Source organism: Sabethes cyaneus, chromosome 1, assembly GCF_943734655.1.
Source record: "Sabethes cyaneus chromosome 1, idSabCyanKW18_F2, whole genome shotgun sequence".
NCBI lineage: Eukaryota > Metazoa > Arthropoda > Insecta > Diptera > Culicidae > Sabethes > Sabethes cyaneus.
The window spans coordinates 92,758,769-92,773,020 of record NC_071353.1 but is presented as its reverse complement, the minus strand read 5'-3'; the positions used below and the strand labels follow the sequence as shown (position 1 = coordinate 92,773,020).

Below are 14,252 nucleotides of genomic sequence, written 5' to 3'. Positions count from 1 at the left end.
CAACGCACTACGCAATAACAATATGTAGTTTAGAATGATTTTAACTAAGATAATGTATCAAGTTTCAATTATTTTAGTATCAAACGAAAGGTTTTAACACTGCGAATGTATCTGCAAAATTTCATAAAAATTGGTTTTGCCGGTCAAAAGATATTAACCCTCAAACACTCGCGCCAACTTTTATAATACGGTTACTCGCGCGCACAATAGCCCAAACCCAAAAAACGTGCGCACTAGAGCTTTGCCTAGGAAAACTTGGTCTTTGGTTTATCGAACCTTCGGAAGAGTTTCTTGAAATTGAAAGCTCTATCGTCTGGTAGAATTCAAATTTTGATTAATCCCCCTAAAAGTAAAATAAAAAAAAATATTTTTCTTTACATTCAATATTACGCATTCATGTGTTCTGCAAAGTTTTAGAGCATTTTATTACAAGAAATTTTGCTGAAGACAGCAACCTCCAATCTCTTCAGCGAAGATGGAAAAATTTTATTTATTGTAAATGAATTTGTAAAATCAGTTTTTCTATTTTAGCTCTTTTGGTAATTGTTGTATGACTGGTTCATGTATGCATTACAAAGTTGTATAAATAGTAAAAATACACAACTTTGCTGAATATAGTATAGCTCTATGTTTGCTTGTTTAGGAACTGTAGAACTTTGATTATAAAAAAGACCCTAATTTTGACCTCGAATTACTTGACTACCAACAGACGGATACATTTTAAACCTTTTACATTTGCTGATAATTTCGCTGCATACAGACACCATTTTTCCATACGAAGAAACGAGAAAAAGTTCCAGTTGAGATCAATTGCGGACTTCACATGCTGCTTGCTTCGTTTCTGTGATGTCGGCTTATGCTGATCTATTTTCCTAACAGTTTAAAGTATTAATGCATTGAATAATTCTAACATTTTGCTCATAACAAGTTTATTGAAGAATAAACTTTAGTTAAACCACGATTTGGAACTTTACAACAATATGGCATTTAAAAGACCTTTACTACGCAATGTATATGTTAAAGAACATTATTTCCTCTTACAACTTACTTTTACTTGCACTTACTCACATTAGTAACAGCTTACTCAGAAATTTCTTGAAAAAAGAATCTATCAAAATTTATAAGTGCTCCTATTTTATTCAAATTTCGTGAACTTATTCAATTTCCAAAAATTTTATGTAAACCAACGCACTAGGCATCGTTAACCAATAGATGAATTACGTTCCGAAGACGTGTCGATTTCTATCTCAAATAGCAAGTAAGACCGTATATCAAAGGTTCCTTTCACCACTAGGTGGATTAAATCAGGTTTTTTTTTTCGAATAATCATACTAATCAAGGAGCCGTAGGGGAAAGGGTAATAGTGTAAGAAAATGTGATGTATTTTAATAGTAAACTACTCTAAACAAACACCCGTTGAAAAATTACATATTTTTACGATAGAGTAAAATATCGGGTTTTTGAGGTTTGGATCCCGCTGATTCCTATCAGTAAAATTTTCTTGAATAAATTTTATCATTTTTAAATATCTTTTGACTGGTAAAACCAATTCTTGTGAAATTTTGCAGATATATTTGCTATGTCAAAACCTGTCGTTTGATACTAAAATAATTGTATTTAGATAAATTTTCATGGTTAAAATCATTATAAATTATTGTTGATTTTGATGTGTTGTACACGATTGCTCATAACTTTGAAATTAAACATCCAATCAAAAAATCATTCAATAGTGATCTATTTGACTATATTACCCGCCAAATGAAACTAATAGTGCATAAATCGGTTTGGTCATCTCTGAGAAACAGGCGTTCATTTGAACCTTGTCAAAACAGGTTTTTTAAAGCTAACTTTTCAACTGATTGTTTGTTTTCAATAAAACTTGGTTAAAAGTTTAGCAATAGCGAGAGCTTTCATTTGGTACTAAGAACGTTGAAATCGATTGTGTGGTTCCGTAGAAAATCGTGTCACGTAATTTTCACATTTTTGGTTATAACTTTTAAACGAAAAATCGAACCACGAAATAATTTAATAGTGATATACTAGGCAATAATACCTTTCAAACAAAAATAAAAGCGAACGAATCGGTTCAGTCAGCTCCGAGAAATAGGCGATAGAAAATCCAAGTATCACACACACACACACACACACACACACACACACACACACCACAGCCTCTTATTTAGCAACTTCTATCTCTACCTCCTCGTGGTACCATCCGGGATACGCTCCTTAGTGGAAATCGGACAACCGGTGGAAACTAGGGTCGTATGCGGACAGAGAAGGGGGCACTCATGCGAAGGCTGAGTGTAAACTCTCCGCCTGCAAATGACGGATCTCGGTAGAAGCATGTTCGATGAACCTGAAAATACCGAGAACCTGAGCAGAGGGTCCAAAGCCCCCAAAGGAGGATGGTTTTAATAGCTATTATCCATGGCTAAAAGTAAAAACCCGATTTAATCCACCTAGTGGTGAAAGGAACCTTTGTTATACCATCTTATATGTCATTTGACATAGGCATTTTCAGTTAAAATATTATGTTTGATTTGTATTTGAATTTGTAATTTTCATAAAACTGACAGAGTCAAATTATATACGCATCACTTTGAACTAAATTCTTTTATAAACTGTTTCTTAGGCCCAGCCGTTCTCAAGTTATTCAGTTGTGAAATCTCAAAATTATCTATTGGAGTCAACACATACAAAGTATCCGATAACCGTGTAATCGACTTTCACGGATTTGAACCAAATTTTGTCAGATTGTTCATTTTAGGTCAGAAAGCAAAAATCTTAGATTTGGTGCCGATTGATACCTCCATAAGTGGTACGATTAGTGGTAGTACCTCCTTTTTAAAAAAGACCCGTTTTGTCAAACCTTTTTATGTTTTACTTACAGATAAACCTGGAAATCTCGACCAACATGTCAAAAGGTCCAATGTGCAAATGAGAGATTCTCTTTGTGTTTCTTCTCTTATGCTTATTACGGCGGCATAAATAGATTTCAACCCAATTATTCTAAAGGATAAGCTTTCCAATAATTCCAGTAACCGTTTCATGCAAAATAGACGCTTTCAAGTGCATTTATGCCGCCGTAATAACCGTAAGGGACGAGTCGCAAAGAGACCTTTTGGAATGCTGCTCGTCAAATATTAGGTTTAGAAAGAAACTATTTTCACATTCAAATTCCAATTCCAATCGAAAATAGTCGAGTAAAAACTGGCTTTTTGCGCTTAGCGTTTTAAGCTGGAAATGATCATTAAGAAATCGACACGTCTTCGGAATTTAATTCAACTGTTTGTTAACGCTGTGCTAGTTATCATCCATATGCATCCTAGCGATAAACAATTTTCAGAGTGTATTTTAAGCTATAAATTACTTTATAGAATATAGGAAAGCAATGAAAACATCGTATACCGAATTTTTGAGCAGATCTGATTTTAAAGTGGCTGTTAGCTTCGGGGTACAATGCTAGCCTAACAAGCCAGTCATTGTATGTTCGAATCTCGACTGATCGGTGTCGCTACAGAGTTAATAGGATCTTTGCCCTAGCCCCGTAATTTTCCTGTACTCTAATAACCGGCTGCGAAGTCTGTCGATAAAGAAGAGTCAAGTTCTGAAGGACGTTTACACCCATGGCTTTGCTTTGCTTGATTTTAAAGTGGTTTCTTCAAACAAATCATTAAATTTCGCAACCATTAAGAGACAGATAGTTACTATATGCAGCAAAGTTGCTTATTTTAGTGTTCTAGAATTTTTGTGAAGACGCTATTTTTTTGGACGCATGAAAAAAACAAAAATTTGTGTCACCCTATTAGGTGGATTCACGGTCACCCTAAAAGTGTAAGAAAATGTGCTATATTTTATTAATTAACTGCTGCAAAGAAGCATCCGTTGAAAAATTACACATTTTTACTATATTATTCTGTTTTAAATGTTTAGTCCAATTAAAGGTTTGGTCATTAAGGTTTTCTTGAATAAATTTCATCAATCATTTTTAAATATCTTTTGACCAGTAGAACCAATACTTATGAAATTTGGTAAATACATTTGCAGTGTTAAGACCTCTCGTTTAATACTAAAACAATTGAAACTAGATAAATTATCTTGGTTAAAAGCGCTATAAAGTATTGTAAATTTTAACGTGTAATTTCAATTACTCTTAACTTTCAAACTAAAAGTCCAATCAAAAAACCATTCAATAGTGATCTATCCGGCTATATTACCTTTCAAATGAGACTAATAGCGCATAAATCGGCTTGGCCATCTCTGAGAAACAGGCGATAATTATTACCTTGTCAAAACACGTTTTTAAGCATAACTTTTAAACTACTTATTTGTTTTCAATAAAACTTCCTGAAAATTTTTATAATTTAGCAAGAGCTTTCATTTGGTACTAAGATCATTGAAATCGGTTGTGTGGTTCCGGAGAAAACCGTGTCACGTAGTTTTCACATTTTTGCTTATAACTTTTAAACGAAACATCGAACCACGAAGCAATTCAATAGTGATATACTAGGCAATAATACCTTTCAAATGAGACTAATAACGCATAAATCGGTTCAGCCATATCCGAGAAACAGGCGATAGAAAATGAGCTGCACACACACACATACACACACACACACACACATACACACACACACATACACACACACAGACATTGCTCAGTTCGTCGAGCTCTATCGATTGGTATATGTGATTCGGCCCTCCGGGCCTCGGATCAGTTTCGTGTTTTTCGACCAATTTCTAAACCTTTGTTATATACTATAACAAAGGTAAAACATGAATGGATAAACCCCTAATCCAAGGTGTCATGCGACCCGTGCCGAGGGATGAATGGTGGGGGGGGTTCTATAAATACTCAGCCTCAAACGGAGCCTGTGGAGTACCAGAGCGCCCTCCACAGTAATCAGCCCTTACCGCATCATGAGGGGCTCTGATGTGGCGGACTTTTCTTTCCCCTCAACTCGTGGGATTCTTATGGAAGACAAAATCAAAAATACAACAAGTGTGGATACGGTGGAAAACCCGTTCGCTAGAGGAGGCATCCAGCGTTCTCCACCAAGGGTGGAGAAGGATGCAACTAGGAGCGCTAGTGTGGGTGGCAAAGGCAGCGGTATGCCTACCACGCCGGACACAGCGATGAACGGCCCAGCGCTTATCAGGGCGATGGAGAAAAATAGAGACGCTGTACCTAAAGTGGTAGCAGCGTCACAGCAGCTCGATGTAATAATCGAGTTTACGTCAGGTCGCGGCAATTTCTCCAAGGACCTGAAGCAGAGCTTGCTCATGCTTCGGAGAACCTTGAATGCAGCGACCAAAACGCACAACGACCTCGTGGCGCGTGCAGGAGAGGCTAAGAAGGTGACCGTGAAGGCGTCGAAGGCAGTACAAACGGACGCTTGCCCGTTGACGGAGTGTCGTAACGCGGCCCAGGAGGCTACGGAAAGCGCTACCAGCAGCGGTAAGGCATCCGCCAAGCGCCCGAGACAGTCCCCGGGGGATAGCACCCCTGGCGGACCGAAAAAACGCCTGATCGGTAAAAGCCCTCAGGCTAGCGGGTTGGCAGAGCTAACCGATGAACCAGCGGGAAGCTCCAAGACAGGTGGCCCGTGGACCGAGGTTAGGGCCAAGAGAAAAGGCGGAGGAGGCTCCAGTGAAAAAACTGCTCCACCTAAACCGGCAAGAAAGCGAGCGAAGAAGGGCGACGCTCTTATCCTGAAAACCGACGGGTCGAAATACTCGGAGGTTCTGAAGGCCATGAGAGGAGACGCCCTACTCAAGGATCTGGGCGCGGACGTACAGAGCATCCGCCGCTCACGCACGGGCGATATGATCCTCGAGTTAAAGAAGGACGCCACAAAGAAGAGTTCCGCCCATAGCGGAAGGAGTGCTCGGGGACGGAGTGAAGGTACGTGCTCTCACACCAGAAGTGACTCTCCAGCTTAAGAACCTGGACGAGATCACCGAAGTGCGTGAGGTCGTACAAGCTCTCAAAGAGCAAAGTGGAGTGGTGGTGGCAACCGAGGCGGTTCGCCTACGCAAGGGTCCTGCCGGGACCCAGGTAGCCACCATACGACTTCCGCTGATTGACGGAAACAAAGCCCTGAAAGCTGCTAGGCTAAAAGTGGGGTGGTCGGTATGCCCACTGAGCGTGTCCAAGCAGTCGGAAGCCTGCTTCCGGTGTTTCGAGCACGGACATAAAGCCTGGAACTGCAAGGGGCCAGATAGGAGCCAGTTGTGCAGGAGATGTGGCAGTGCTGGCCATAAAGCAAAGGACTGCGCGGAGCCTCCTAAGTGCCTGATCTGTACCGGTAAACGGGACGCAAAGCACGTAACGGAAGGTCCAAGGTGCCCGGCCGGTGTGCCGGCGACTAAGCCACGTTCATAGTGCAAGTGACACAACTCAACCTGAACCACTGCAGCACGGCCCAGCAGCTGTTACACCAAGCAGTTTCTGAGTCAGCAATGGACATTGCCATAGTCTCGGATCCATGTCGCGTCCCTGCCGGAAACGGCAACTGGGTCTCGGATAGGTCTGCGACGGCGGCTATATGGACAACAAGCAGGTTCCCGGTTCAGGAGGTTGTGTCAACTGCAGACGAGGGATTTGCGGTTGCCAAAGTGGGTGGAGTGTTCTACTGCAGTTGTTATGCTCCGCCGAGTTGGTCTATCGAGCAGTTTACGCGGATGGTAGACCGAGTATCAGTTGTGCTGACTGGTTTAAGGCCGGTGGTTGTGGCGGGCGACTTTAACGCTTGGGCGGTAGAGTGGGGAAGTCGTCGCACGAACCATAGGGGTCGGATTCTGCTTGAAGCTCTGGCAAAGCTTAACGTAGATCTGGCCAACGTCGGCAACACAAGTACCTTCAGTAGGAACGGTGCGGAGTCTATCATCGACGTGACTTTCGGCAGTCCTGGTCTGATAGGAGACTGGAGGGTAGATAATGGCTACACTCACAGTGATCATCAGGCGGTCCGCTATGGTGTCGGTCAGATAACGAGGCGGCAGGCGGCGAGTAGGGCCAACAGTTCAACCACCCGTGGATGGAAGACATCATACTTCGATCCCGAAGTATTTGTGGAAGCGATCCGGAGAGAGTGCGGTGATCGTGGTATGCCCGATCCGAACGCTGATCATTTGGTTGAGGTACTGTCGCGATCGTGTGACGCTACCATGCCTAGGAAAAGTCGACCTAGGTATGGCAGGTCACCGGCTTACTGGTGGACAGATGAAATTGCGGAACTCCGCGGAGCGTGCTTTCGTGCGAGGAGAATTATGCAAAGAGCTCGTTCGGATGAAAGCAGGGCTGAATGTCGAGTAGCACTTGTTGCTGCACGCGCAGCGCTTAAGAGCGAGATAAAAGCTAGTAAACGAGACTGCTTTGAAAGGTTATGTGCTAGTGCCAATGCGAACCCGTGGGGTGATGCCTACAGGGTCGTAGTGGCAAAGACCAAGGGTGTGACGGCGCCCGCTGAGCAATCGCCAGAGATGCTGGAGCGGATCATCGAGGGCCTCTTTCCGCGCCACGAGCCAAGGCCCTGGCCCCAAGCCGCTGAGTCGTCCCACGGCCGACGTTCCAGTATCTCAGACCATAGCGTAGGATGGTCGGCCTCCCAGCCGAACATCCAAAGTAACGTGGGCGACGGCGGTTTGGAGGTCGGGGAGGAAGTGACGGTTACGAACGAGGAACTCATTGATATCGCTAAATCCCTAAAGGTGAGCAAGGCACCGGGGCCAGACGGTATCCCGAATATGGCCATTAAAGCGGCTATTTTAGAGGCTCCCGAATTATTCGGGGCAGTAATGAACAGATGCCTGGAAGCTGGCCACTTCCCGGACAGATGGAAGCGACAGAACCTGGTCCTATTGCCGAAGCCGGGAAAACCTCCGGGTGTCCCCTCGTCATATAGGCCGATCTGTCTACTCGATACTGCCGGCAAGGTGCTGGAGAGGGTTATCCTTAACAGACTCGTACAGTACACGGAGGGTACAAACGGTCTGTCAAGGAACCAATTCGGCTTCCGAAAAGGCAAATCTACGGTGGATGCCATCTTATCTGTCACTAAGACAGCCGAGGTGGCAATCCAGCCCAAGAGGACAGGTATTCGTTATTGCGCAGTTGTCACGCTCGACGTGAGAAATGCGTTTAATAGCGCTAGCTGGGACTCCATAGCCAGCTCGCTTCGGAACGTCCAAGTGCCGGTGTCGCTGTACAGAATTCTGGAAAGTTATTTCCAGAATCGTGTGCTATGCTACAACACGGAGGAGGGTCTGAAATGCGTTCCAATCACCTCAGGGGTTCCGCAAGGTTCCATACTGGGCCCGGTGTTGTGGAACGTCATGTATGACGAGGTGTTGAAGCTAAAGTTTCCGGTAGGGGTGGCGATTGTCGGCTTTGCGGACGATATCACCTTGGAAGTCTACGGTGAATCTATCAGAGAGGTTGAGTTGACGGCTGCCCATTCTATAAGCATTGTTGAAGATTGGATGCGATCCAGGAAACTGTAGCTAGCGCATCATAAAACGGAGGTTATCGTGGTGAACAACCGCAAGTCGGTGCAGCAAGCAAATATCAGTGTCGGGGACTGCACTATTTCGTCAACGCGGTTCTTAAAACTCCTTGGAGTCGTGGTCGACGACAAGCTCAAGTTCGGGAGCCACGTCGACTATGCCTGCAAGAAGGCTTCCACAGCTATTTCGGCATTGTCTCGTATGATGTATAATAGCTCGGCGGTATATGGCAGCAAGCGAAGGCTTTTAGCCAACGTGGTCCAGTCCATACTCAGATATGGCGGGCCGGTGTGGTCATCGGCGTTAGGTACCAAAAGCTATCTAGCCAAGCTGGAAAGCACCTATCGTCTCATGTGCTTAAGAGTGGCGAGTGCGTACCGCACAGTTTCACATGACGCAATCTGCGTCTTAGCGGGTATGATGCCTATTGGTATCATCATCAGCGAGGACGTAGAGTGCTTCAACCAACGTGGAACTAGAGGCATACGGAGTACCACAAGATCGGCCTCGATGATCACATGGCAGCGGGCATGGTCTGATTCCACAAAAGGCCGGTGGACACATAGACTTATCCCGGAACTGTCCGGATGGGTCAACAGGCGTCATGGCGAAGTCAACTTCCACCTGACACAGATTCTGTCAGGGCATGGTTGTTTTAGACAGTATCTGCACAAATTTGGGCATGCGGAGTCCCCCGAGTGTCCCGAATGCGCGGACGTTGAGGAAACTGCAGAACATGCTTTCTTCATATGCCCTCGTTTCGAGGGCGTGAGAAGCAACATGATGGCAGTTAGCGGACAGGACACTACTCCGGATAACTTAGTCCAAAGGATGTGTTCTAGCTCGGACGTCTGGGGTGCGGTCAATGCGGCTGCTACCCAGATCGTACTTGAGCTACAAAACCGCTGGAAAGCCGATCAACGGCGAATAAACAGCCTAACTACCATAGTCCAGTAGTTATCTAAGAGCGTGCGTTAAGCACAATAGCCCCTCCCTGAAGTAATACCGATAAGGTGGTTCCAGGGGGGATTGAGGCTGGAGACTCGAGTAGGGTTTTAGTGGGTCTGGATCCTCACGCCCCAGTAGGGGGGTCGGGATACCAAACCCCACTCCCTGAGTTGTCTTCTCAGGTGTCTGATAGCAGATTTCCCTACTCGTTAAAAAAAAAACACACACACACACACACACACATACATACATACACACACACAAACACACACACAAACACACACATACACACACACACACACACACACACACACACACACACACACACACACACACACACACACACACACAGACAATGCTCATACTCAGACAACCTTGGATCAACTTCGTGTTTTTCGACCAATTCCTAAACCTTTGTTATATAGTATAACAAAGGTAAACACCTTTCTTTTGCAAAAATTGCCGCCATTTCGGTAATTTTTCGAATTTTCAAAAACCGCTACGTAACAATTTAGTTATTAACCTAAAGCTACAAAATCATCCTTGAAATCCGTTCTACGATACTCCGTTGGTTCCAGGCACGTACCGCCAGCAAGGAACTATTTACTAGAGGGCATTCACGTGCCCACCTGCCGCCAGCATAATAAGCACTATTCTGGTATCCAAAAAATACAAAATATATCTTCAAATATACCTTAACCAATAACCCAAATACCCCAATACTTAACTATAATTGTAGCATCTGGAAAAAAATTACGAAAATCTATTATTTTTCGGTCTTCCAGAGTAGGGTCTCCCCTTAAGATAATTGAAGAGTCACAAAGTATAATAAAGTGATAAAATAACCACATATATTTTTACATTGCCCTCTCGTCCTCCCAGGCGGAATTTTATTTAAAAGTTTTGATAATTTGTGATCCTAAATGCTTAGTTCTTAATTTATTTTCTCATTCCTTGTTTTTCTTTGAAATAATTTTTCAATTTAAAGAAGCCGAATAAAAGCTTTTCCTGATCATTATTAAACAAATATTATTGAATTCTGCTTACTCTTGAAGTTTAATCTGAAATAAACTACTACTATATACCAACACAGGTACCGTTTCGTGGAGCTCTATTATCGTCGTTCAGAAACCTACCACAAAGGTCATTTGATTCCATCACGTGTCGAAACTGTGGTTATATTTCTTCCTGATGTACGTTCCTGCCTACCGACGCAGCAGGAGTGGGAGGAGCTGCATCTAAGTTACAAATCGCATTTGGAGCGTATTGTCAATATTCCGTGTGCTGATAGTCTTCATGGGACTAACTCTTCACCAGCAGTTGGCACCGTATCACAAACTATCGATGGAGCTGACGAAAAACTTGCATCTGACGCCAATAATGACAACCTAGTAGGTGCAGCGAATTACACTTCTAACAGTCCGGTAGCAGCAGCTAAGTTCGGTAACACGGAGAACAGCGAAGCGGTCGGGTTAAACGATGCAAACGAAGACACAACGACTACAACTGTTCCAGACAATGAAAAGGCACATTACTCTTTTTTTTAAGTTTATTAATAAGGGTATCCCTAAAATCCAGCTTTTTGAATGCAATAATGCATCAGCCTACGAAAGTTTATCAATCCAATCTGGATGAATTTTAGGAATTTTTAAAAACTATTTTTTTACGAAATACTGGCTGAGTGCATATACGCAAGTGGTACTGTGCGCTAAAGTGTGTGTATCTGAATATACTGGCCATCTACTCTTTAACGTATCTGCAGTGCATATTGAATGGTTTCATATATTTTCATTCGACTACTTTTTGCTTATTGATATGCGTTTTCAGGATGATACTATTGCAGTGGATGCTGACGGTTTGGAAAAATCAGAAATATCCAATTCCCCATCTCTTGATGTTAAGAAATTGAAGGTTGCCGATCTGAAGACGGAGCTACAGGCAAGAAAACTACCAATAGATGGTGAGTGATGTTACAAAAGTTGCATGCTATTAATATTTTATAATAATTCTCTGTCTTACTCAAATTGACCCTCAATGCATAAAACTCAATATGGGTCATTCCATCTCAAGCGGGCACAAAAATTGGAAAAATGGGATCCGACCATCAGCGATTTCAACCAAAGTTGGCATAAATGTTCATTCCGACCCAACAACCAATTTCTCAAAGTTTTACGCCGATTGATCAATCCCCCTAGCAGTGGGGCTACTTCATATTTTACATATTTTCAAAAACAGTCATTTTTCGGGTTTCAATATCTCTGAAACCGTTTGATGTAAAGACATGCCAATATACTTTTTCTATGGGTTTTTGGCCGCACAATCGAATGATGTTATTTTTATTTAATTTAAATTTGTCAACATCAACCTCATACATTTTTTGCAATTTAAAACGAAAAATGCGAATATCTCAAAACATCCCCAATTTTATTTTAAAGTAAATATGCTTAAAATGTTCGCCAGAAAATTATACATAAGAATCACTTAACTAGAAAAAATAATATTGGTAGTTTGGGAGATATGGCGTTTTGAATATCTGGGGCATGCGTAATTTTATCTAAATTATTAGTGAAAGTATGTTTAAACACGTCTACCTGAAGCTTCCAGACATTTTCATGACTAAATAATGTATTTTAATGACAAAGATGCATTTTCGACATAGAATATAATAAATTTTGATGTTCTGGATACTTTTGTATCTTATATATAAAAATGAATTTCTGTCTGTCTGTCGGTATGTTCCTTATAGAAACGAAAACTACTGAACCAATCGGCGTGAAAATTGACATGTAGAGGTTTTTGGGGCCAGGGAAGGTTCTTATGATGGTTAGAGACCCCTCCCCTAACTAAGAGGGGGGGGGGGCTCCCATACAAATGAAACACAAATTTCTGCATAACTCGAGAACTAATCAAGCAAGTGGAACCAAATTTGGCATGTGAAGGTTTTTGGAGGCAAACATTTTTTCTATGGTGTATTATGACCCCTCTCCTCTTTAGGGGGGGGGGGGCTCCTAAACAAATGAAATACAAATTTCCTCATAACTCGAGAACTAATCAATCAAATGGAACCATATTTGGCATGTGGGTGTTTTTGGAGGTAAGAATTTTTTCTATGATGAATTAGGACCCCTTACCTTTTTGGTAGGGGGGGCTCCCATACAAATGAAATACAAATTTCCTCATAACTCCAGAACTAATCAAGCATATGGAACCAAATTTGGCACGTGGGTAAACACCCACGCAGGCAGTGTAGGCAATTTTTTTTTTCTGTGGTGAATTGAGATCTCCCCTCTTTAGGAGGGGAATTATGACTCCTCTCCCCTTTAAGAGAGGGGGGCTTCCATACAAATGAAATACAAATTTCTTCATAACTCGAGAACTAATCAAACAAATGGAACCAAATTGGCATGTGAAGGTTTTTGGAGGCAAGAATTTTTTCTATGGTGAATTAGGACCCCTCCCCACTTTAGGAGAGGGGGGGGGGGGCTCCTATATAAATGAAATACAAATTTTCTCCAAATTCGAGAACTAATCATGTGGGTGTATTTGGAGGCAAGAATTTTTTCTATGATGAATTAGGACCCCTTACGTTTTTAGGAGGGGGCTCCGATACAAATGAAATACAAATTTCCTCATAACTCCAGAACTAATCAAGTAAATGGAACCAAATTTAGCATGTGGGATCAGCCCCCCGTAGAGATCTCCTCTATCTAGGTTTATGTATTTTCCTAGATCTACTAACCTCTATTACTTTCCTTCAGTTGGGTCACCCATGCGAAATGGTACATTCTACGAAATGATTTCCGTGGAATGGTACATCCCGCGTAAGGTTTTTCGCGAAATGGTATTCTGCGAAACTCTATATTCCGCGTTATGGTCACCCGAGAATTGGTGTTCCGCAAAATGGTATTCGGCGAAATGGTTTGTAATGATGGCGAATGTTTAAATGTTATCCGCTTTATTTTATCAGGCTAAGCAATGCAATCGGGGGAGTTGTTTTCTATTTTACTGTGAGGAAAATTAGTATATTAAAACACCCATGAACTCCTCAGAAACTTGCAGAAGATGAGATTGTGATAAAGGTCATCCGAGATTCAGGAATTATGTACAATACAGTTTAATTTGTGGCAATACCAAGTTTGTCGGGTCAGCTAGTATTTAAATATAAGTAACAAATTCGTACAAATTTTTAGATATTTTTTTTATTTATTTGTGCTAGTTATTATTTGTGCAATATAATGCATTGTTATGTCGACTAATGTGGTATTTCACTCCTGAGATTATTCGAAACTTCGAAGTTATTTCGAAATTTGAAAATAGCTTTATCAACACTTCATTGCACTATTGGAAAAATTAGTATAAAAAAATCAGAGGGGTTGTGTACAAGACACGACCGCATATGTAGGTGCCGCAGGACTACGTAAGTCTCTCTGTAGTGATAGTAGTATGTATCCATGCATGTTATTATTCGATTCTTCATGTATATATGGTACTAGCTGACCCGACAAACTTCGTATTGCCACAAATTAACCTGTGTTGTACATAAATCATGAATCTCGGAAGATCTTTGTCACAATCTCGAGTTTTGCAAGCCCTCCAGTGGGCGGCGCTTCCGACGGCGGGTCACCGGCAACACTCGCGACCGTCTCGTCCTGAATGATCTAGTGTTACTATAGATAGTTTTTGTGGTCTTGTATTGACTAATGTTTTATGGAAGAGTCTCGAATTTCTCGAGTTCGACTAGTTTTTGAGTTTCGCAAAAATTTCTGTTTTATTTGTATGAGAGTCCATATCAC

The 14,252-nt window shown here is 42.2% G+C and overlaps 1 protein-coding gene across 1 annotated transcript in view; it reads left to right on the top strand.

The window, feature by feature from the left end:
• LOC128732827 (cell division cycle and apoptosis regulator protein 1-like) overlaps positions 1 to 14,252 on the top strand; it is a 238,167-nt gene that overhangs the window by 65,739 nt on the left and 158,176 nt on the right. Inside the window, exons 5-6 of the mRNA XM_053826232.1 lie at positions 10,553 to 10,985; positions 11,287 to 11,419. Coding sequence (XP_053682207.1) covers positions 10,553 to 10,985; positions 11,287 to 11,419 — 566 coding nt within the window. The remainder of the gene's footprint in view (positions 1 to 10,552; positions 10,986 to 11,286; positions 11,420 to 14,252) is intronic.